Source organism: Bos grunniens, chromosome 20 (genome assembly GCF_055505025.1).
Source record: "Bos grunniens cultivar Pamir isolate PY7600 chromosome 20, Bosgru_T2T1.0, whole genome shotgun sequence".
NCBI classification, from domain to species: domain Eukaryota; kingdom Metazoa; phylum Chordata; class Mammalia; order Artiodactyla; family Bovidae; genus Bos; species Bos grunniens.
This window is the reverse complement of record NC_141184.1, coordinates 30,581,264-30,605,643: the sequence shown is the minus strand read 5'-3', so window position 1 is coordinate 30,605,643 and position 24,380 is coordinate 30,581,264. Positions and strand designations below refer to the sequence as shown.

Sequence of the window (24,380 nt, the reverse complement as noted above, 5' to 3'; positions counted from 1 at the left end):
AAATTTGACAGTTTTGTAGACATAGAAAATCCTATAATTTGACCTAGAAGAGTCCAACAGTGCTGAACATTAAATTTGGGCTAATGGAAAGGTTGTGTTTTGTGTGCCAAGAGAAGGGGGAAAATGTTTTATCAGTTACTTTACTGTGTTATCCAAAGCTGAAACAGATACACTCAACAGTAGTTTCCAGAGGGAAAAAAAAGCACATTTAATAATATAAGTGACAGAAGCTACCTACATTTTCTTGAGATTATTTTTCTCCTCATTGCCTTTCAAGGTCAGAAATTAAACATTCCGCATCTTTACTATGGTGGTTCCTCTAGAAATTTCACAATTTTTAATTTAAAGTTAATTAATTTCCTGGTGGCTCAGACGGTAAAGCGTCTGCTTACAGTGCAGGAGACCCGGGTTCAATCCCTGGGTTGGGAAGATCTCCTGGAGAAGGGAATGGCAACCCACTCCAGTATTCTTGCCCCCCGCCACCTGCAAAAAAACCGTGGGGGCTCAAAGAAATATTACTGGAGAAGGCAATGGCACCCCACTCCAGTACTCTTACCTAGAGAATCCCATGGATGGAGGAGCCTGGTAGGCTGCAGTCCATGGGGTCGCTAAGAGTCAGACACGACTAAGCGACTTCACTTCACTTCAAAGTTAATCCTTACCTTTACCTGTTTAGGAAGGTACCTTAACAGTACCTCCTAAACAGAACAAGGACTTAAAATGCTTTAACTTTGATCAATTGCCTCCTCATTTTGTGCTTCTGTTGTTTTTAGATTTTCTAAACCCTGTGACAATTTTTGGACAAAATTGTCTTATATAGCCAGTGACTATTTAAATTTGCCTTCAAATTTACTTTTTTTATTTTTAACTTAACGTTCATTCATCCTGAGATCATTTTCTTTCTTCCTAAAGTATATCTTTGAGAATGTCCTTTAATATGGGTTTACTAAGAACAGATTTTTTTGTTTTGTTTTTTTAATCTCAAAATATCTTCATTTCTCCCTTCTCATTCTTGAGAAGGCATCACTTAATCTCTAGGGAATTTTTTTCCCCTCAGATTAGTTGTGCTTTTCGCTCTTTGGTGTTTACAGTTTCACTCAGATGGATTTTGGTGAGAATTCCTTATTTAATCTTACTTTGGAGTAGTTGGGACTCCTGGATATGAGGATTGTTATATCAAACATTCTATTTAGATGTTTCCTCTCTCCCATTCTTTTTCTTCATTTGTAACTCCAGTGAGTTGCAAGTTAACATTTTTTATTCTTTGCTCCTAGTCTTTTAACCTCTTTAATATCTTTCATCTCTTTGTGTGCATTCTGGGTAAGTTTTATAGATTTATTTATTTTTTTTGCCAGCTATGTCTAATCAGTTATGTGATGCCTTTCTAAGATTCTAATTTTTATGCACTGTATTTCATTTCTGGAAATTGTTTCCATTCATCTGGTTGTTTTTGATTGACCTCTTGGTCTTGGTTTTGACTATCTCTTTAGTGTGCTTATTTTCTGTTTTGTATCCAATAATTCTAATAATTATAGTTTTCTCAGTTTTTTAATTATTTTGCAAGCTCTTGCTCATAGTATCTTATTTCCTTATGGGTTTCATTTTTGATTGAGATCTCTTTCTTGCAGGACTGTAGCATTAGAGAGAAATCTGGATCCTGTGGCACCTGGAAGCATTGTCAGCACAGAGATAAACTAACTACTTGGTTTGGTGTTTTCCCTGGTCAGATAATGTGGATTCGAGAGCCCAAGCTAAGGAGAGTGCTCACTTGTTAAGAATTATCAAAGAGCCTTATCTCCTTTACCTAGAGCCAAGGCTCAGACAAGAACGTTTCCCATACAGTTCTCCCTTAAAGGGGGAAGTGGGCTTTTTCCTAATTTACTTTCTGTTAGTTTCTTGTGGGGGTGCCAAAGTTCTGAGCCTTTACTTCGCAATGCCTTTGATGTCTCTGTTAACACAGAAATTGGTATGTATAGCAGTTAACCAAGAGGAGATTTGGAGCCCTAGATAAGACTATTATAGGTTTAGGCAACAGACCTCTGGCCACTCATGCACTCTTTGTTTTAACAGACAACAAATACTGTTTCTCTCTCATAAGATAGAAGGAAGCATTTTGCTTAAAGAGGTTATAAGTAAAGAGCAGGAAAATGAATGATGAATACCATCACAGATCTTAAGTTAATGTTCTGTATCATAAAATGGTGATTCTCAAACTTTCTGGTTCTGGGACCCTTCTAAAGTATTTATAAAATTGTTTTAAAATAATAGTAAAGCCACTACATGTTAACCAAGAATATCTTTATGAAAAGTAACTAACTATTCCAACCACAAAAAAAGTAGTGAGATGAGAAGCATTGTTTTTCATTTTTACAAATCTTTTTAATGTCTGCTTGGATAGATAAGATGGTTGGTTCACTAAGATGGTTGGATTCTCATATCTGCTTTTGCATTTAGTGTGTTGCAGTAAGTTGTTTGGATTAAAATATATGAAGGCAATTTGTAATTGAAAAGAGAGAACCAACCTTGTGGACCTTCTGTACTAATCTTAGGGACCCTTAGCTGTCCTTGGATCACATTTTGAGAACAGCTCAGTTTTGAGAACTGAGATATAGGAATGTTTTCCCTGTTACTAGATGCCATTTATGTGGACAAGCCATATGTACACATAACTTACTGTGATTTCAGTAGTGACTGTAAATTTAGTAGTGTAATATAAAGCCAGGTCATATTAATGGAATTTGAAAGATGGGCCCAGAGTCAGGTATAGATTCAGGTTGAGGCCAGAAATGTAGAGTTGTATTGGAATAACTAGAAGGGAGTATTTAAATTTAGGGCCGGTTTGTTAGTCATTAAAGTTGCCTGTCTGAGAATTCTGTTATAATATCTTACGCTTCCCTTTTCCCAGAATAATGCATTAACTAATTAAACATAGATAGAAGAACTTAATGATAACAAGTCCCTTATTTTCCTTCTCCCTTCCTCCTAATTCCACTTCCCAGGGACCCTCACCTTTAATATATCTTGGTTTTATTTCTAACCTCCTTATCACTAAATAGTATGCTGCATTTTTATATCTTATCAACTATACATTATTTTGACTTCTTAAAATCATGGTTAGGAGTTCATATATACTCTCTCATGCTTCTCATGTTTCTCCTCCCAAATTCAGTGATATGGCTGTCTCTCTTCAACAGTACTGTCAGTTCTGTTGTAGTTCCATCACAAGCTGATAGTATCTTGGTACTATTAGGAATCTTTAAATTCTTCTGCTTCACTTTCCCTCTTTTTCCACTCCATCCATCTACTCAGCTGTAGTTTTCCTTGTGATAGCATTTACATTGTGTTCTGTGATAGTTTATCTTCCATGATTCAGGTTTACTCTAAAACTTGAAAGCAAAAACCATTTCATTTTTCTGACTGTAAATAGTATATACTGTGGTGCCAAGTACTGATCTATGATTAGAATTCCTAGTGTATTCCATTTTATAACCCTGTATCACTTAATAATCTTTCTAGGTTCAAGTTCAAATGGGTTTTCCTTTTTTGACACTCTACTAGTTGCTCAGCTATGATCATTTTTCTTGACCAGTTTCATATTTCCTGAAGTCCTTCATTATCCTGTTTTTCACCCAAATCTTCTTGGTGCCTTGATTATATCATGAGATTTCCCCAGGCTCCTGATCTGCTGTCTATTGTCCAGTCATCTGTTTTCCTGAACATCTTTCTCCTGGAGGCTTCTGCCCTTCCTTTGTTTGCAGTCTCATCTGGGCCTTTGTATTATTGCTGACCTGGGCTTTTATCACTCTCGTGGTTTGAATCCACTGTTTGTGGAATTCCATGGTATTTTTCTTGTTTTATTTTTTGCTGAAGTACATTTTCATGTAGCTTCCTAAGAAAAGGCATATAGGAGGTAAACTTCAGACCTTAAATGTCAGAATCTATATTCTGTGTTAATAGTTTAGCTGGGTGCAGAACTCCACATTGATAACCATTTTCCCTTGAATTTTCAAGACATTACCATATTGTCTTCCAGCCACTAGTGTTAAAAATAAGTCTGATTTTCATTTAGTTGTGTGTAGGTAACCTATTTTGTTTGTGTCTGGAGAGTTAAAGGATTTTTCTCTTTGTCTTGAGGTGTTATGAAATGCTAAATGTCAGTGTTGTCCTTTCTTTCTGTTCTGCACTCTGTAGACCTCTGAATTTGAAAATACATTCCTCCCTTCAAGGGTGGGAAATTTTATTTCTTAATTTCTTCCATCTGCTTTTTTTCTTTTCTCTAGAAATTCCTTCTTGTTAGAATTTTAGACCTGCTATATTTATCCTTTCTCTTTAATCATTTTCTTTACCTTGTTCATGTCCTTCATTTTTATCTTCTAACAAGTGTAAAGTTCTTATTTTGTAGATACAAATTGGAGATTTTGAAAATTCTTACCTGTTGCTTTGAGTTATCCATTTCCCATGGAATCATTCTTGTTTCTTTTTCAGTTTGTAGTAATACCTGGTCATTTTGGCTGGCTGTTTATTTTGATAAGGCTTCTGTCTTCACTTTCAGCTTTGTTGTTGTTCAGTTGCCAAGACGTGTCTGATTCTTTGTGACCCTATGGACTGCAGCACACCAGGCCTTCACTATCTCCAGGAGTTTACTCAGACTCATGTCCATTGAGTTGATGATGCCATCCAGCCATCTCATCCTCTGTTGTCCCCTTCTCCTCCTGCCCTCAACCTTTCCCAGCATCAGGGTCTTTTCCAATGAGTCAGCCCTTCACATCAGGTGGCCAAAGTATTGGAGCTTCAGCATCAATCCTTCAATGAATATTCAGAGTTTATTTCCTTTAGGATTGACTGGTTTGATCTTCTTGCTGTTCAAGTAACTCTCGTTGTCTTCTCCAGCACCACAATTTGAAAGCGTAATTTTTTGTCACTTAGCCTTCTTTATGGTCCAACTCTCAACATTTGTACATGACTACTGGAAAAATCATAGCTTTGACTCTACGGACCTTTGTCAGCAAAGTGATGTCTTTGCTTTTTAATATGCTGTCTAGGTTTGTCATAGCTTTCCTTCCAAGGGCAAGCATCTTAATTTCATGGCTGTAGTCACAATCCGGAATGATTTTGGAGCCCAAGAAAATAAAATCTGCCATTGTTTCCACTTTTTCTCCATCTATTTGCTATGAAGTGATAGGGCCAGATGCCATGATCTTAGTTTTCTTGATGAGTTTTAAGCCAGCTTTTTCACTCTCTCTTTTCACCTTCATCAAGAGACTCTTCAGTTACTCTTTGCTTTCTGCCATTAGGGTAGTATAAGCTGTGTTTCTGATGTAGTTGCTGTTTCTCCCAGCAGTCTTGATTACAGCTTCTGCTTCATCGAGCCCAGCATTTTGCATGATGTACTCGGCATAGAAGTTAAATAAGCAGGGTAACAGTATACAAACTTGATGTACTCCTTTCCCAATTTTGAACCAGTCTGTTGTTCCATGTCTGGTTCTAACTGTGGCTTCCTAGTCTGCAGACAGGTTTCTCGGGAGACAGGTAAGGTGGTCTGGTATTCCCATTTCTTTAAGAATTTACCACAGTTTATTGTGATCCACACAGTCAAAGACTTTAACATAGTCAATGAAGCAGAAGTAGATACTTTGCTGAAATTCTCTTGCTTTTCCTATGATTCAGTGAATGTTGGCAATTTGATCTCTGGTTTCTCTGCCTTTTCTCAATCCAGCTTATATATCTGCAAATTCTTGGTTCACATGCTATTGAAGTCTAGCTTAAAGAATTTTGAGCATTACCTTGCATGTGAAATGAGTGCAGTTGTGTGGTGGTTTGAACATCTTTAGCTGAAGGTAAACAGTTCAGGAATATGAAACATTTATTTTTTACTCTTTAATATCAATAATATCCTAAATGCTCCCCCCTCAAGAGAAATACCATTCCTATTTTATGTCTGATTATTTCTTAAGCTTTCTTACCCATGTTGGTTTCCTATGTTTGTTTCATAATTTGTTTTTTAGTTTGTTAAACTTTAAAACTGACCGAAACTGATTAAATTTATTCACAAAGGATATTATCATCTAAATAAAAGCTTCTGCTCTCCTGGTTGTTTGGTAAATGAAAATCTCATTTCACAGATTATTTCTGTGGCATAGGATGTGGGTTTTTATTTTATGTCCTGGTTTATTTAAGATTGGTGGAGGGGAGCACATGACTTGTGGGATTTTAGTTTCCAACCAGGGATTGAACTGGGGCCATTGGCAGTGAGAGTTCAGAGTCCTAACCACTGGACTGCCAGGGAGTTCCCTATTTAAGAAACAACTTAAAGACAGTTGTGCGTGTGTACTCAGTTGTGTCCGATTTTATGCGACCTCATAGACTGTAGCCCACCAGGCTCCTCTAACCTTGGGATTTGCCAGGCAAGAATACTGGAGTGGTTTGCCATTTTCTTCTCCATAAAGATGGTTAAGTCTTAAATTTTATATAGAGGTATAACTTACCTTTTATTCTAACACTCGAGACTAGGCAAAAACCTTGATTTGAACTGTCTCAACTTAAGACTAATTTTACATAAACTAATTTGAACTTGGCCTGAATTCTTAAAAATTGTTTAGACTTAGCTACTTGATACTTCACTGAGTTAGTGTAGTCCATTGTGGTCATCTGTGTCATGTAAAAGACCGTTTTTCTAAAGGTATTTGAAATTGAAAAAGAATTTCCCAGATGGATCTAAGATAACAGATCAGAGAATATTTATTCTTAACTGCTGTCAGCTGCCCTAGCTCTTGACTACCTGGGAACTGAGAGTGGATCATCATCCTTCATGATGCTTTGGTGGAGGCTGTGGTTCCAGTTAGGGACCTGGTTGTACAGAGCAAGTTAGATTAGTTAACCTTAAGAATGTAAATATATGGTAATTGCTAAATGCACTGGCATCTTTTTTATATGGCTGCTGGGAAGGGTGACTATAAAATTTATTGTTCAAATTGGGACATAGGAGAGTGAGAATACTATTAATAAATATGTGGGGCAATAGGCATAAACCAGAACACAAGGTCATCCGTCCCCAAGCTGTGTGGACTTCTAAAGATCAGAGGCAGTATACATCAAATTGCCTTGGAATAGGAATATTTGATATTCCTATTCTACTCCAACTTTTGCTTTTTGTCCTATAGGACACATTTTGGGGAGCATAAAACGTGAACAGATGCTCGATGAAGAGCAGTGAGATGAATGGAAACAGTACAGGAATTAAAGACTCTGGATTTTTATGTAGCCATATAGCCTGTATGTGCGAAATCTTACCAGTAAATGTTAAATACAAGTTCCACAGAACTGGTGCATTTATATTTTAAACATGATTCTTTTTCTCGGTTCTAGGAATTTTGAAGAAGTATACGTTACTGGAATTTTTCTTAACAATGTGGAATTATCCATAGAAAATGTCAATGCCCATCTAATTTCCCACTATTGGCAGTTTAAACTTCCTTTTTCTTGTCTTATAATTGGCATATATGTAGAAAATGTTAGCTAATTTTTAGTGTCAAAATGTGGAAAACCTCATCCAAATAGAAATTATAAGAGTTTCTTTGGACTCTGTTCTAAGTTTTTGTTTTTTTTTCTTTTTCATATTGGGCTGAAATCTGCCACCCTTCCATCCATTGGTTCTAGTTCTGTTCTCTGGAGCAGCATGGAGTAAGTCTCTTCTATTAGAAGGCAGCTATCATAAATTCCAAGGTCACCTTTTCTAGACTGAATGTCCCCAGGTCCTCTACTTTTTATGTAAAATAATACCCATATTTATAAACTTCATACTGATTCTTTTTGAATACATTCTAATTGTCAGTGTTTTCCGTAATACAGTTAAAATATGATGGTCCCAGATTTTAATTCTATGCCATATTTTTTTGGTATTGTGCATACCAGTGAAGAATATCCTGTACTGTAACCCATGAATCAGGCACACTAGTTTATTAGTGCAGCTTCAGCTATGTCAGGTATTTTTTTCTTAGCTGTACTTAACTTTTGACTCGTATTAAAACGTATGGTCAACTAAAACCTGTCAGCTAAATAACTGTTGGGGCTATCCTTTTTTTTTAAGAAGGCATTTCTGCCTTGGTAATAGAGCTTTAGCAGGTGTGATTGTGAATGTATTACTTAACAGAGAACCTAAAACAACAAAAATGTTTTTATATGCTAACATCTGTGGGCCTTGTTTTATGTGACATAGGCTCTCAAATTAAAAATTAAAGTAAATGTTATTTTAAGAACTTTACCTGAAGATTCATTTAATTTAGAGTTTTGGAAAATGGTTTTGTCTCTTTGAGGTCTAAATGGTTATGATTGCAAAGCATCTGACTTAGGTCTCCTTTTGCAGCATGTGCTACATTTTTAAGAGAGAAAGAAATGTGTATAATGATTGCTGCCTATAACCTGGAAAATGTATCTAATATAACAGATACTGCATTGTAAAATCTGTACTCTAGAGAAGGATTTCTCAACCTCAGCACTGTTGGCATTCTTTGGATAATTCTTTGTTGTGGATAGCTGTCCTTTATAGGATATATAACAGCATCACTTACCTCTACCCACTAAATACAAGTAGCACACATCACCACCTTCTCCTCTGCAGTTTGATCATCAAAAATATCTCCAGACATGACCAGGTATCTCCAGGAGGGCATAGTCTCCCCTAGTTGAGAACCACTGCCTTAGAGCATCAGAAGTATTTCTTAAGTCATGTCAGTAACAGTTTCTACCTTAAATGTTTTCCTTAATTGGAGCTAGAATACAGTATTTTAAAACTATAGAACATAATAAAGAACTTTACATACAGCAGATACTTTTTTAAGCTCCTGATTTGATTAGTTTTTCTTCCTAATACTGCTTCTTATCTCAGTTTGTCCTCCCTGCTTTGTGATAATGATCTTTTGATCTGAAACAATAAGTGTGACTGTCTTAATTTATTCAGATTAAGGGATGAAAATTACACAACAATAACAAATAGGATATTTGATTAGGCGGTTTATTAAGTTCATACCTGTTCTTTTGTAGTCCATGATTAAATTACTGGGAAATGTGCTTTTAAGTTGATTGAATTCCTAGATTTTAAAAATTAAATTGTATTTTGTTTATTCTTCTACTCCACAATATAGCCAGCAGCCAGCTTCGGGTGTAGCCTACTCTCATCCAACCACCGTTGCTAGCTACACTGTCCATCAGGCTCCAGTAGCTGCTCACACAGTTACTGCTGCCTATGCACCAGCAGCCGCCACAGTTGCAGTTGCCAGGCCTGCTCCAGTCGCTGTTGCAGCTGCTGCAACAGCTGCTGCTTATGGAGGTTACCCCACTGCACACACAGCGACTGACTATGGTTATACACAGAGGCAACAAGAAGCACCTCCACCACCACCCCCAGCTACTACACAGAACTACCAGGTAAGAAAGCTTCTGCTTTCATTAACCTTAACATACAGGTTCACTGACATCAGTGTTTAATGTAATGTCTAAGCCAATACTTTTCAAACTTGAGTCTTGCAAAATATACCTCTAATGATAGAGAAAAGTGAGTGTGTATTCCTAGGTAATCTGGGGGCATACTCCAGGGATTAAGCTTCCTTGCAGTGAGTTTTATATTAATAATCTCCCAGTCCATTTCACTTCACTCTATATATATGTTTGCTTTAATTTAAAAAAAAATTAATTACTGGCTAAATATTTTAATCTTATAACAAGTTTTTGAGAAAAATTAAGACATATAAGGTCTTCTGCCCCTTGTTGGTACTGTGGAATTATTTATCCACTTGGGACACCCCTATGTCTATTTTGAGAACCATGAGCTTCAGCTATGTGGGACAAACAAATTGCATAGTGTCAGGACTTCCCTGGCAGTGCAGTGGTTACCTGCCAGTCCCTGGCACTTCCACTGCACGGAGCATGGGTTCAGCCTCTGGTGTGGGAACCCACATGCTGGAATGCCATTAAAGCAAATTACATAATGTCTTCCTGAAACACTGTGGAAAGTCTATTGCCTATGTGTACTTCTTCCCCTCGAGATACTGTTTATCTATAACAGAAATTGATCCTGCCCTTAAGTCATCTAATTGCTTCTTGTTAGGTTTATGGGAACATAAAGCTCTTAATTCTCTTTATAAAAATATGGTCTCTTATGTCTAGTATGGCACTAAATTACTACTTGCTTATTTAATAAATTTGGTCCTAATTCTTTTAACCCATTTTTTGTTTGTTTACTTTTAAGATCTGGTTTTTAAACTTTGGAGCTTCTGATTTTTTAATATTCTTTCTAAAATAGATTTATTTTGTTATCTAAGAAATTGACATATGGATCAGCATTATTAGCATTTGCTATTGATATTTAGCAGATTTCTAAATTCAGAATTACTTTGACGTGTGATTGTTTTCCTTATGTCCAAAGACAATATAATAAATTTTATTATTTTTAATAGGGTGTATGAAGCCCATCATTTTCTGGGTCCTGCCTGCTTCTTCAGTCTTTCTACCTGTGTGCATCCCAAGCCCTCCTCACTATATACAGTGCTAGAATTCACCAGCTCACCTTGATCTTCATTGCTTTGGAGATTTGTAAATAATACTCCTTTCCCTTAGAACCTCTGTTTACCTTCCCTCCACCTGGAAGCTTTTACTCATCATTATGTTAATAAATAGTGGTAAATAAGGACGAACAAAAAGAAAGCTGAAACAAGTCACAAAGCTTAGAACGTCCAGGTGTTCTTTACTCTGGAATCCATCTTTAAGGCAGATCTACCATGCAATTTTTAAATAAAATTAATTTTTAAATAATGTTTTTTTTTGATGATTTTTTTCAATTGTAAAAGTTAAGCATGCTGCCTAAAATGATTTTGACCTTATTTGATGAAGTCCCAAATGAATCCCCTTTGTATTGAATTTGAATCTTCTGTTTATATTCATACATATTTAGGTTTCTGTTTTCCTTTGTTAGATTTTTAATGTGGCAAAGATGAGGTTTTTTCCCTCTGCCACTTCACTGATAGCAAGATTTCATTCTCTTTCTTTAGGATTCATACTCATATGTAAGATCCACAGCTCCTGCTGTAGCTTATGATAGTAAGCAGTACTACCAACAACCAACAGCAACTGCTGCTGCTGTAGCTGCCGCCGCCCAGCCTCAGCCTTCCGTTGCTGAGACCTACTATCAGACAGGTGAGTTTATTAACATACTACCCTTTCATTGTACACTGTTGAAACATATTATTCAAGGTGTTATTTAATGAAGATAGGCTTTTGAATCCATCTAAACTTCTTGTGTTATATTACCTTGAGAGGCAGGTTCTAGCCATGTCCTCTTTCTGTATAAAAATGCCTTTGAGTCCCAAAGAGAGGAGGCCCTGGAGGTAGTTCATAATCATGTCCTTCTCTCTTGGAAGTGTGTTTCATGTCTGATCTTCAGCTTACAGTTCTTTTTCTGCTGAAATAAGCTGTACAAAAGAAGTTGTGGCAGTAATTTCTGGCTGCCTGCTTTTTGCCCAGAAATGCCCAGACATACCTTCCTTTGTAATTAGTGGAGGCCCTGATGGTGGTTTCTATTTTGTGGACCCATATTTTTAATTCATCTTTCTCTGATCTGTAATGACAGTTGGTATTGTTATCAGCCACTGATAGTACAATATATATTAATGGTTTGAATGCAGGAACTGTTTTGTTTGCAAAGAAGCCTACATATCTGTAGTCTTTAAAAGATGGATTTTTTTCATAGAAATTTAACTGAGCACCTTTAAGGCCAAAGCTCTCCAAGTTCTGAAAAGTTAGTCAGTTCAGTTGCTCAGTGTGTGCAGCTCTTTATGATCCCATGGACTGCAGCATGCCAGGCCTCCCTGTCCATCACCAACTGCCAGAGCCTGCTCAAACTCATGTCCATCGAGTCAGTGATGCCATCCAGACATCTCATGCTCTGTCATCCCCTTCTCCTCCCGCCTTCAATCTTTCCCAGCATCAGGGTCTTTTCCAAGGAGTCAGTTCTTCACATCAGGTGGCTAGAGTATTGGAGCTTCAGCATCAGTCCTTCCAATGAATATTCAGGACTGATTTCCTTTAGTATTGACTGGTTTGATCTCCTTGTAGTCCAAGGGACTCTCAAGAGACTTCTCCAACACCAACAGTTCAAAAGCATCAATTCTTCGGCACTCAGCTTTCTTCATAGTCCAACTCTCACATCCATACAAGACGACTGGAAAAACCATAGCTTTGACTAGGTGGACCTTTGCCAGCAAAGTAATGACTCTGCTTTTTAATATGCTATGTTGGTCATAGCTTTTCATCCAAGGAGCGAGCATTTTTTAATTTCATGGCTGCAGTCACCATCTGCAGTGATTTTGGAGCCCAAGAAAATAAAGTCTGTCACTGTTTCCATTGTTTCCCCATTTATTTGCCATAAAATGATGGGACTGGATGCCATAATCTTAGCTTTTTTAATGTTGAGTTTTAAGCCAGCTTTTTCACTCTCCTTTTTCGCTTTGATCAAGAGGCTCTTTTAGTTCTTCACTTTCTGCCATAAGGGTGGTATCATCTGCATATCTGAGTTTATTGGTTTTTCTCCCGGCAATCTTGATTCCAGCTTCATGCAGCCCATCATCTCACATGACATACTCTGCATATAAGTTAAATAAACAGAGTGACAATACAGCTTGAAAAGTAGGCGACTCTTTTATTTTTAAAGGACCATGAGAGTGTGGGTAGAGCCTTGAATTAGAAAAGAGTAGAATTGGTTTCCAGCCCTGGTGTTACCAGTATCATGGGCAAGTGATTTCTTACCTCATTTCATCTCTTATTTGTGACAGGGTGGTTGACTCAGCTCTTTCTAGGATACTTTTAGATCTAAGATTGATTCTATGAGTCCCTTAGAAAGTGGGTTAAAAGTGTTTTGAATTATAATGATCCTGACTTATTCTTAAGTCTCCTTTCTAATGATTTGTGGGTACAATGAGCTTTAATAAACTTCCTGATTAATTACCAAGGTTTGATGGATTATGCTGAAGAGTACTGAATTAATATTGAGTCACATTACCATGGTATAGTCTAAAATCTGACATGACCATGTGACTTTTGTAAATTATTTAGCTCTTGCACATCAGGGTTTTCTTGTAAAATGTTGTACTCATCTGTATGTCACGTGGATCAGATTTCATACTATGTGTAGAAAAAGTTTTATAAACTGTTAAGTGCTGTTTATTTAAAGTACATTTACTTAACTAAACGTAAATGAGTTTGGCCCCTGATATATTTGGGCCTTTCTCAGAAAATTACATTTGTATGCTTTAATGATCCTTAATAAGGGATTAATTATTAATTTAGTGATGATAAGTTTCATAAGATTCTTAAGATATTCAAGTGTGTGTGTGTGTGCTTAGTCATATCCGACTCTTTGTGACCCCATTGACTGTAGCCCACCCACCAGGTTCCTCTGTCCGTGGGATTTTCCAGGCAAGAATACTGGAGTGGGTTGCCATTTCCTACTCCAGGGGATCTTCCCTACCCACGGATCAAACTTGAGTCTCCTGCATCAATAGGCAGATTCTTTTAACATTGCACCCTGGGTATACATTGGTTTTAATGTGTTCAAAGACAGCAGAAAGTTCAGGCGAGACTTTAATGACAGCCGTTTAAGAACAGCTGCACTCGAGCTATTGACATTTGAAGAATTAAATAAGTAGCTCCTTGTGGGTTGTAATTAGCTTGAAGTTCACTATGGACAAATCAGTAAAATTCTTTTAAATGGTGTTTGAACAACTTCCATATAATCAAGCATTGAAAATTTTACTGTGACTTAAACTATACTTTGAGGCAATCTCTGTTTTGTTCCCAGTATTAAGCATAACTCTCAAGTATACTGACTAGCCCAAATACACACACACACATTCTTTCCTTAAAACTTTATTTGTTAATGACATGGTTTAAGTAGTGCTGGTATTTCAGTTAGTGGCAAATCTTGACAAAATGTCATTTTGAAAATACACAGAAAGCATCTGGGGAAGAATAGTAATTTATATAGATGTTGTATTTTATGAAGTTGGTAATAAGAATTTTACTCCTTTTATCAAGGAGAAATTGCTAGCATAAAATTTCCAGTTAATGATGTTTATGTTTGTTTTTTCTAGGATATTGAGTAACTAAGGTTCACCTTTCTAATTTTCTTATGTCTCTTTCCCAATTTAGCCCCTAAAGCAGGTTATAGCCAAGGTGCAACTCAGTATACACAAGCCCAGCAAACTCGACAAGTGACAGCCATAAAACCAGCCACACCAAGTCCAGCTACCACTACTTTCTCCATTTATCCTGTATCCTCCACCGTACAGCCAGTAGCAGCTGCAGCTACTGTGGTGCCATCCTATACCCAGAGTGCTACTTATAGTACCACGGCAGTTACCTATTCTGGTAAGACTGATAAAGTGTGTTTAAATGAGTAAGCGAATTAGACTCACTAAGAAACTATCTTGGTTTTCTGTGGGATGATCTTACTCCCAGTAAAGCAAGAATGGAATTAATTTATAGGTGTTAATACAAATATTTGTACATAGTGTGACAGATGAACCATACTCTTAATATTTTTTTTTTTTAATGCCAGGAAATTTTAGCAGAATGTAAAAATGCCCTCTGGGCTTTTAAAACCTTGGGCCTAGCATTGCAGTTAGAGAAAATAACATCTAGTATTCTACAGGGCCATTTCCTGTCTGACTTTTCCAAACGAATTTGAAAGTTCAAGGTTAACTTCAGGAAGTACCACTGACAGATTATTTACATTGTTTTTTCAGCTTGCAAGGAGTTATATCTTCATATTTACCATCAGGAATAAGTAATTTGAAAATATTGGGGGCCTTTATAAACATCCATAGATGATGGTTATGTAACACATCTCTTGGAAGAAGAGAGTAGATTTATTTTCTTTAGTAATCATATATTTTTCCTGGCCGAGAATAATCACTAAAACCTTGCTGTGCCCACTGTTCTTCCTCATTTTCCACAGAGGTGCTTTGTAGTATTGGAGTGCTTAAAGTCACACATGGCTTTTTTGAAGACACTTAGTGTTATACTAATGTATAGTTTGTTGTTGGTTTTGCATTTTACTTATTCCTTAGTATGCTGTCTTGTTCCATTTAGGATTTAAGGTGGCATAGGTAATTTCATTTTTCATCTCTTGATGTTTTTTGGTAGTTGAGGTGTTAGAAGTAGCTGCTGAATTTTTACACTTTTTTTTTTTTTTTTTCCTCAAAGATTATTTTTAATCTCTTACTCTATGTCGAACTCTGTGCATGGTGTTAGGGATACAAATTAGGCATGATATGTTTGGGATCAAGAGTTCATTGTGGCAGAAATACAGGATACACAGGATAACAGGAAATTGAGGCTGGAAATGTCAGTGTGGAAAGCCTTGTATGGTCTGCTGTGTTGTCTTGTCTTTATCTTGTGGGCAGACAGAATGCCAAAGAGAGCTCGAGAAGGGGAGCAATGGGGACATATTTGTAAGTTAATTAAGACAGCTGTGTGGAAATGAACTGACATAAGGAGATATTATTATTCTTTGTTACTCATGATACAACTTTTCTGCCTTTCTCTGGTTAACTGGTTATAACTGTAAATGGAGTTATTTCAGTGAAATCTATTTGGACACTTAAGGAAAAAAACCCACATCAGCTTTAATAAATAAGGAATGTGATAGTATCCTTTCCTATTCCTTGTTTTTCCCTTTCATCTATTCTTCCCTTTTTCTCTCTGCCTCTCTCAGCCTTTGTCTTTCTCAGTTGCTTGAATATACCTTACACAGCATGAAGATAATTATTTCTGTTTACTGCTTTAGTATGTAAGTAATATATCATTTTTAAACTCAAAGCTATGGATTTAAAAAGGAGGAAAAATTAAGTTACTAGGCATCTATCCCTAGACACTAATTACCATTAACTTTTTAGTGCATGTCTTTCTGTACTTTTTTCCATGGGATTATGCATATATAAACATCATGGTTTCTTTATAAAAAGTGAATTTTGTCTTATATGTACTACAGTGTAAACTGCTTTCCTTGTTGTGAATGCCCTAAGTATAGAGATACACCATTCCCTGGTTCATGTTTTTTCCCCAATTTTAGAAAATTTTCCTTCTGCAGAAAATTGGGAAAAAAAAAAAAAACAAACAGACAACAAATGCCCATACAACATTTATGTAGATTCACCAAATATTATTTTGTTACATTTGCTTAACTCTCCTCTGTTTAAACACATTTTCAAACGATTTAGCAATGTTTCCTTGTTTTCTAAGTTGCCAGTGACATGGTGCCTTGCCTGGAATTCTTCCACATGTATTTCCTAAGAATAGGAGCATTCTTTTATATAACAAAATGCAGATAAGAAATTGGACATGGATATTATCCAATAAATTTTCCTCAGTTGTCCACAAATGTCTTTTATGGCTAGACTTTCTCCATAGTTGATATATTTGTACTTTGTCTTAAATTCAGGGTCCAGTCAAGGATTATAGATTGTATTTGGTTGTTAGTTTCATTTTCTTTTGATGTAGAATTACCCCTGGGGCTTCCCTGGTGGCTTAACAGTAAAGAATCCACCTGCAATGCAAGAGACTCAGGTTCAATCCCTGAGTTGGAAAGATTCCCTGGAGAAGTAAATGGCAACCCACTCCAGTATACATGTCTAGGAGATCCCATGGACAGAGGAGCTGGGGGGTGCTGCAGTTCACAGGATCACAAGAATTGGGCATGACTTAGCGACTAAACCACCACCACAGAATAACTTCTATTTTTATATTATCTCTCATGACCTTGATTTTTTTTTTAATTTATATTATTTATTTACTGTTTGGTTGCGTCAGATCTTAGTTGCGGCATACCAGGCCTTCATTGTGGCAAGCAGGTATCTCTCTGCTTGCCACAGACTCGAGAGAGTACAGGCTGAGGCTCAGTACAAGCATGGGCTCCGGAGAGTACAGGCTCAGTAGTTGTGGTGTGCAGGCCCTGTGGCATGTGAGATCTTAGTTCCAACAGGGATTGAACCGTGTCCCCTGCATTGGAGGGTGTATTCTTAACCATTGGACCACCAGGAAGATCCCAGCCTTGATGTTTTTGAAGAGTTCAGACAAGTTGTCTTGTAGACTATCCCACAATCTGGATTTATCTGATTTCTTTATGTTTAGATTCTGGCAGTTTTTTAGTCAGTAAAACTACTTATGTCAGCATTTCATTTCAGCACATCAGGTACATGTAATAAAGTGAAAGTCGCTCTTACATGTCCGACCCTTTACAATCCCATGGACAGTCCATGGAATTCTCCAGGCCAGAATACTGGAGTAGGTAGCCTTTCCCTTTTCCAGGGGATCTTCCCAACCCAGGGATGAACCCAGGTCTCCCACATTGCAGGCAGATTCTTTAATAGCTGAACCATAAGGGACGCTCAGGAGTACTGGGGTGGGTACCCTATCCCTTCCCAACCCAGGAATCAAACTGTGGTCTCCTGCATTGCAGGTGGATTCTTCACCAACTGAGCTATCATAGAAGCCAGCCATGTAATAAATAATGTCAGTTTATTCCTTATTAATGGTGTCAGTATAATCACTGATTGAAGTGGTGACTACCAGATCTTTCCTTTTTAAAGATATCTTTTTCCATTTTGTAATGAACCAAGTTATCTATGGGCCTATTAGCCCAGCTATCTTTCTAAGGTGTTACATCCTTTGAAAATCAGTAACTGAATCAAACTCTCCATTGGTGAATGAAAAATCCTTTTACTAAGAATCAGTGTGAAATGAGTCGGATTCTTAGAAATTCTTCCCTGAAGAAGAGTCCCGTCACCCCTTCTTTTTTTAGTGTTACTATAGGCTTCTTTTTTATTCAGTTTAGTGTAATCCATTGCTTTCATTTTTCTTTTTGAGGCACACAGTGTCCCAAATTTGGATAGTAAAGGATCCTTTTCAAACCAATTCTGAGTCTTTTGAACTTGGCATCATTAGTCTTTGAGCATTTCTTTCTTTTCTGGCACAGTAAGACGTTACTCTGCCTGATTCACCATTGCGTCCCTAATATCCAGCATAGCACTTGACAAAGGGTAGGAGATAAAATCTCTGAGGAATTAAAAAAAATATTTTAAAAATTCAGTATCTAGGCTTCCCACACTCAAGCTCTATAACAAAAACATCAAGAGGTAAGAACTGAAATGGCCCTTACCACCTTATAACCTATGCAGAATAAGACAGAGTATTAAGGAATAAATAAAAATGCAAAACAACAATAAACTTTGAGCCTTTCCTGCCATAGACTCACAATTAGCCATTTCACAAAGAAACCTTGGTTTCTTGTATGGCAATGGTATTTAGAAACCAAGATCTACGCTTAGAAAAACATAGTTTTTAATGACTAACACTGTTTTATTGTATGCCTGTGCTACATTTTAAAGTTTTTGTTGGGAACATTTAGTTTAATATTAAGGAAAAGCTTGAAACAGCACTGGGTAAAATAATCATTTTATGTACAGATTTGTGTGTTTGCCAATTGTTTTCCTCATATAAATTCCTGGATTTGTAACTGTTACATCAGAGTATACACATTTTAAAGAACATATGTATGATACACAATGTGAAATTGCCATCCAAAGAGATCATTATTAGGGCTTCTGAATTCTGTGTCTGCAATTTTATATCTGCTACAGCTTAGGTCAGCTATTCTTTTTATCTCTTATTGAAAATGAATTCTAGTGTTGGTACCTACTAAATGATGGGTTGTGATACAATGTATTTACTGCTGAGGTAGTAGTCTTTGTTTCTGATACTGTACCTTTAAAAATTATATTCTAACTGTTATAATTATGCAACTTATTTGATAAGTATTTATAATAAGGTGCTTTTTAGGTGAAATTGTTTTAGCTTTTCAGAATTGAGCTTTTACTTAATTTAGAGGCATAGCATTATATTTATTTTCCCATAATGCTTTATGAGAAATGTATGTGTGTTTGCTAGTAGTTATAGGAAATTTAAAGGACATCCCTTAGCAGAGTTCCAGAACCTTCAGCATACCTTTCAGTTTATGCTTTGTTTTTTTTTAAAAACGCTAAATAGTAAGCTATAATTAAGCTTACCTTTTATTAGTTTTAGACTACATGTGTGCAAATGAAGGAGGTTATTTTGTAAATATTATGCTTAGTGATTTTTGTTGTTTAAATAATACAAAGGACCTTAAAAGCTGGTCAGTTCAGTTGCTCAGTCGTATCTGACTCTTTGCAACCCCATGAACCTCATATGCCAGACCTCCCTGTCCATCACCAACTGCCAGAGTCTACCCAAACCCATGTCCATTGAGTTGGTGATGCCATCCAACCATCTCATCCTCAGTCGTCCCCTTTTCCTCCTGCTCTCAATCTTTCCCAGCATCAGGGTCTTTTCAAATGAGTCAGCTCTCCGCATCAAGTGGCCAAAGTATTGGAGTTTCAACATCAGTCCTTCCAATGAACACGTAGGACTGATCTCCTTTCGAATGGACTGGTTGGATCTCCTTGCAGTCCAAGGGAGTCTCAAGAGTCTTCTCCAACACCACAGTTCAAAATCATCAATTCTTTGGTGCTCAGCTTTCTTTATAGTCCAACTCTCACATCCATACATGACTACTGGAAAAACCATAGCCTTGACTAGACAGACCTTTGTTGACAAAGTAACGTCTCTCCTTTTTAATATGCTGTCTAGGTTGGTCATAACTTTCCTTCCAAGGAGTAAGCATCTTTTAATTTCATGGCTACAATCACCATCTGCAGTGATTTTGGAGCCCCCAAGAATAAAGTCAGCCACTGTTTCCCCATCTATTTCCCATGAAGTGATGGGACCGGATGCCATGATCTTCATTTTCTGAATGTTGAGCTTTAAGCCAACTTTTTCACTTACTCTTTCACTTTCAAGAGGCTCTTTAGCTCTTCTTCACTTTCTGCCATAAGGGTGGTGTCATCTGCATATCTGAGGTTATTGATATTTCTCCCAGCGATCTTGATTCCAGCTTGTGCTTCTTCCAGCCCAGTGTTTCTCATGATGTACTCTGCATATAAGTTAAATAAGCAGGGTGATGATATACAGCCTTGACGTACTCTTTTTCCTATTTAGAACCAGTCTGTTCCATGTCCAGTTTTAACTGTTGCTTCCTGACCTGCATACAGGTTTCTCAAGAGGCAGGTCAGGTGGTCTGGTATTCCCATCTCTTGAAGAATTTTCCACAGTTTATTGTGTTCCACCCAGTCAAAGGCTTTGGCATAGTCAATAAAGCAGAAATACATGTTTTTCTGGAACTCTCTTGCTTTTTCCATGATCCAGCGGATGTTGGCAGTTTGATCTCTGGTTCCTCTGCCTTTTCTAAAATCAGCTTGAACATCTGGAAGTTCACGGTTCACGTATTGCTGAAGCCTGATTTGGAGAATTTTGTGCATTACTTTACTAGCGTGTGAGATGAATGCAATTGTGTGGTAGTTTGGACATTCTTTGGCATTGCCTTTCTTTGGGATTGGAATGAAAACTGACCTTTTCCAGTCCTGTGGCCACTGCTGAGTTTTCCAAATTTGCTGACATATTGAGTGCAGCACTTTCACAGCATCATCTTTTAGGATTTGAAATAGCTCAACTGGAATTCATCAGTTCCACTAGCTTTGTTCATAGTGATGCTTTCTAAGGCCCACTTGACTTCACATTCTAGGATGTCTGGCTCTAGGTGAGTGTGAGTGATCACACCATCATGATTATGAGTCGTGAAGATCTTTTTTGTACAGTTCTTCTGTGTATTCTTGCCACCTCTTCTTAATATCTTCTGCTTCTGTTAGGTCCATACCATTTCTGTCCTTCATTGAGCCATCTTTACATGAAATGTTCCCTTGGTATCTCTGATTTTCTTGAAGAGATCTCTAGTCTTTCCCATTCTATTGTTTTCCTCTATTTCTTTGCACGGATCACTGAGGCAGGCTTTCTTATCTCTCCTTGCTAATCTTTGGAACTCTATGTTCAAATGAGTATATCTTTTCTTTTCTCCTTTGCTTTTTGCTTCTCTTCTTTTCACAGCTATTTGTAAGGCCTCAGACAGCCATTTTGCTTTTTTTGCATTTCTTTTTCTTGGGGATAGTCTTGATTCCTGTCTCCTGTACAATGTCATGAACCTCCATCCATAGTTCATCAGGCACTCTATCAGATCTAGTCCCTTAAATCTATTTCTCACTTATACTGTATAGTCATAAGGGATTTGATTTAGGTCATACCTAAATGGTCTAGTGACATTAGTGAGTGGTCTAGTTTTCCTCACTTTCTTCAATTTAAGTCTGAATTTTGACAATAAGGAGTTCATGATCTGAGCCACAGCCTCAGTTTTCTCATCTATAAAGTACGTATAGTATTACGTACCTGTAGTTCTGCTCTGAGATATCACTGTGTCTGGAACACTGCCTCTTATAGTATGGATTCTCAGCTTTCAAAAAACCTAGGGAATTCCCTGATAGTCCAGTGATTAGTACCTGACCACTTCATTGTTATAGGCCCAGGTTCAGTCCCCAATCAGAGAACTAAGATCCTGCAAGCCACGCAGCATGGCCAGAAAAAAACCCAGAGCCTAGAAGTTCTGATCATCCAGTATTGTAGGATGCTGCTGATCTTATTCACCTTTTTATTTTCTTGATACATAATTCATGAAGCTGCATTTTAAGTAGCATGTTTACAGTTCCTGCACACAACTAGTCATTTGGAAATTTTCTATTAATAAAAATTTCAGACTCTTATGATTCTGATTTCCCATGCATCTTAACCTTCACCTTTCCAATTCGTGTTTTCTTCCCTGTGTAAAATATATTAAAGTGAGTGGGTCATAAATCTTTACTTCTCAGTATAGCAGTTTGCATTTGAAATATCAAAAAGTTCAGTTTAAGTAGTTCTTCTATGCTGTCATAGCAACTAGGAATCTCTCTTGAGCCTTAACTTTTGACCTACTCATTTCCTCTTCAGGGGAAAGGATGACAATTAGGGAATCCAACAGATTTCCAGGGATCTTAGTTTAAGAAACAGTAAGTTTTCCAGTTTTAACACAGGGTTATAAATAAAATCAGCAACTTTGTCACATGTAAAGCTTTTATAGATTTTTAAATCTATAAATCCCTGCACACAAACAGCTTGTAAATATTATATATGTAGCTAGCTTAATGTGCTTATTCATCAAAGACTTTGAACAATGGAAGGATAGAATTGATACATTTAACCAGAAAATTCAGTGCTTTTTCACCTTTTGGAAGATGAGAACCAATGTCTTTGGTTCTTTATTTCAAATCTTGTCTTTTGTTGTCCTGATACTCATTAGAACTACAATTCCATATTGCAGACTTTGGCCAAGCTTTAGTCACCTTACCTCTCCAAACCAGTTTCTATCAGCTCCTTACTTTTATTGACTGTACAACCCCTTCAGTCAGTCACTGGGATTCAAAATCTTGGTGTCATCTTTGTGTAATTTCCTCTTTCATATCTTTTATCCTCTAAACCACCAAGCACGTATAGTCTTACTTTCATGACTTTGTTTTTTTTCCTTTCTGTATTCTACTTCAGACTTTTCCTCAAACCCAGCACTTTCTTAATTGTATTCAGGGGAATTCTGCTTGGGGAAAATACTGTATAACAGTTCCATAACCACGTAAGTTTATCAGATATTCTATCACAGCCTTCCAGCAGTACTATAAGCCTTCTTGAAAGCAGTGACCAAATCTTATCCTAACACCTGGCATGTATTGTGTAAATACTTGGTTGGTTGACTTACATTAAAAGAAGGATAAGTAACATTTTTCTTAGGTTTTGTGAGATACAATTTATTCGTAAATACGCACATGTAAACCTATCTTTTTAAGCAGAATTTATTGGGATTAAATTCCCATCATCCATCTTGGCCTTTTACAGGTATGTAACATAATCTTTGTTTGATTTTATTTGTAAGGTACATCTTATTCAGGTTATGAAGCAGCAGTGTATTCAGCTGCATCCTCCTACTACCAACAGCAGCAGCAGCAACAGAAGCAGGCAGCGGCAGCGGCGGCGGCGGCTGCTGCAACAGCTGCCTGGACAGGGACCACCTTTACTAAAAAAGCACCATTCCAAAATAAACAACTGAAACCAAAACAGCCTCCCAAACCACCCCAGATTCACTATTGTGATGTCTGTAAGATCAGCTGTGCTGGACCACAGGTGTGTATGTTGTATGCTTCACTGTAAATCTTCAGTGGTTGTCCTTGATAGTTAAGTATGATTGATTATTATAATTCTTATGCCTACAAAGAAAGTTTATGTTTTTCTTTCCTGCTAGCTTTTAGTTAACATGTACATATTTCATCAAATGGCCATTTTTTTTTAAAGGTTTTTGTATTGACATACAAGAATTCTAAGAAAAATACAGTAAAAATAATTATGAATGTTATTAAAAAGTGGAAAAATTGAGCTTTTCTTTAGGAAGGATATTTCTCTTTAAATAAAATTTTTAATTTAGCTTAAAAGTTTTATATTCAGATTAGTTGGGATTTGGGAGTAAGATTGTATTTTTATTTCTTTTTTGGCATTTATGACTTATTTTTTAAGCCTTTTATGCAAAATTCTTGAACTTAAGACAATTGGATATTGATTTTCTTAGTTCTTCAAGGTCCATATTGAGTGTATGAGTAGAATTTTGTAGTTGAAAAAGGATGACCATAGAGATAGTTAAGTTTTATACACTGACATGATGAGATGAGAAGAGAAGACTTTGTCAGATATAAAGAGCAGAAGTTGCCTTTCTCTAGTATTAAAAATCCTTAAGCTATTTTAATAATCTATAATTTTAGGATAACATTTTTCATGAGACTGACTTTTGTATATGCTTTATAGAATGTTACTTGTTTCTATATACTTATTTCCTCCATGAGGCTGTAGGGACTTTGGGAATAAGAAAGCTGTAGGAAAGTGTCTTTTTCAAAAATATCAGCTAAAGAAGCATGCAGAACCTTTATTCCTTTATTCTGTTTTTTTTTGTTGTTGTTTTTTGTTATTTTCTTGCTGTTGCTAAACATGAAATAAGTGATTTAGGGAAGAATCTGTTTATGAAGTCTAGTGAGTTCAACTCCCTTCCCAACTTTATTTGTTAATACTTTCTTTAAGAGTGTCTAGTGTTTATCTAAAAATTTGGTAAGCATTTTGGCACAAAAGGCATAGTATTTGAAAAGATCAGATTTTGAGTCTTCAGTGGTTTCTTCCAGTTACATCATATATCACCCTTTCCCAACCTGTGTACATTCTTTTAAATTTACTAGATCAGTTCTGTCTGCTTTTCGGTATAGTTCTGTCTGCTTTTCGGTATAGAATTTGGGAGTTATTTTCAATTG

The 24,380-nt window shown here is 36.7% G+C and overlaps 1 protein-coding gene across 5 annotated transcripts in view; it reads left to right on the top strand.

Annotated features, from left to right (window-relative positions):
• The window catches only part of ZFR (zinc finger RNA binding protein), an 83,632-nt gene that overhangs the window by 15,643 nt on the left and 43,609 nt on the right, over nt 1-24,380 (top strand). For 3 of the 5 annotated variants that reach the window (XR_015148634.1, XM_086361313.1, XM_086361312.1), the window contains 4 exons: nt 9,141-9,423; nt 11,043-11,187; nt 14,197-14,415; nt 22,967-23,214. Coding sequence is in view for 3 of the 5 variants with exons in the window: in XM_086361313.1 (XP_086217439.1) it covers nt 9,141-9,423; nt 11,043-11,187; nt 14,197-14,415; nt 22,967-23,214 (895 nt within the window). In the remaining 2 variants the exon portion in view is untranslated. Of the gene's footprint in view, nt 1-7,656; nt 7,681-9,140; nt 9,424-11,042; nt 11,188-14,196; nt 14,416-22,966; nt 23,215-24,380 lie in introns of all 5 variants that reach the window. The other 2 variants (XR_015148633.1, XM_086361311.1) reach the window with 1 other exon arrangement.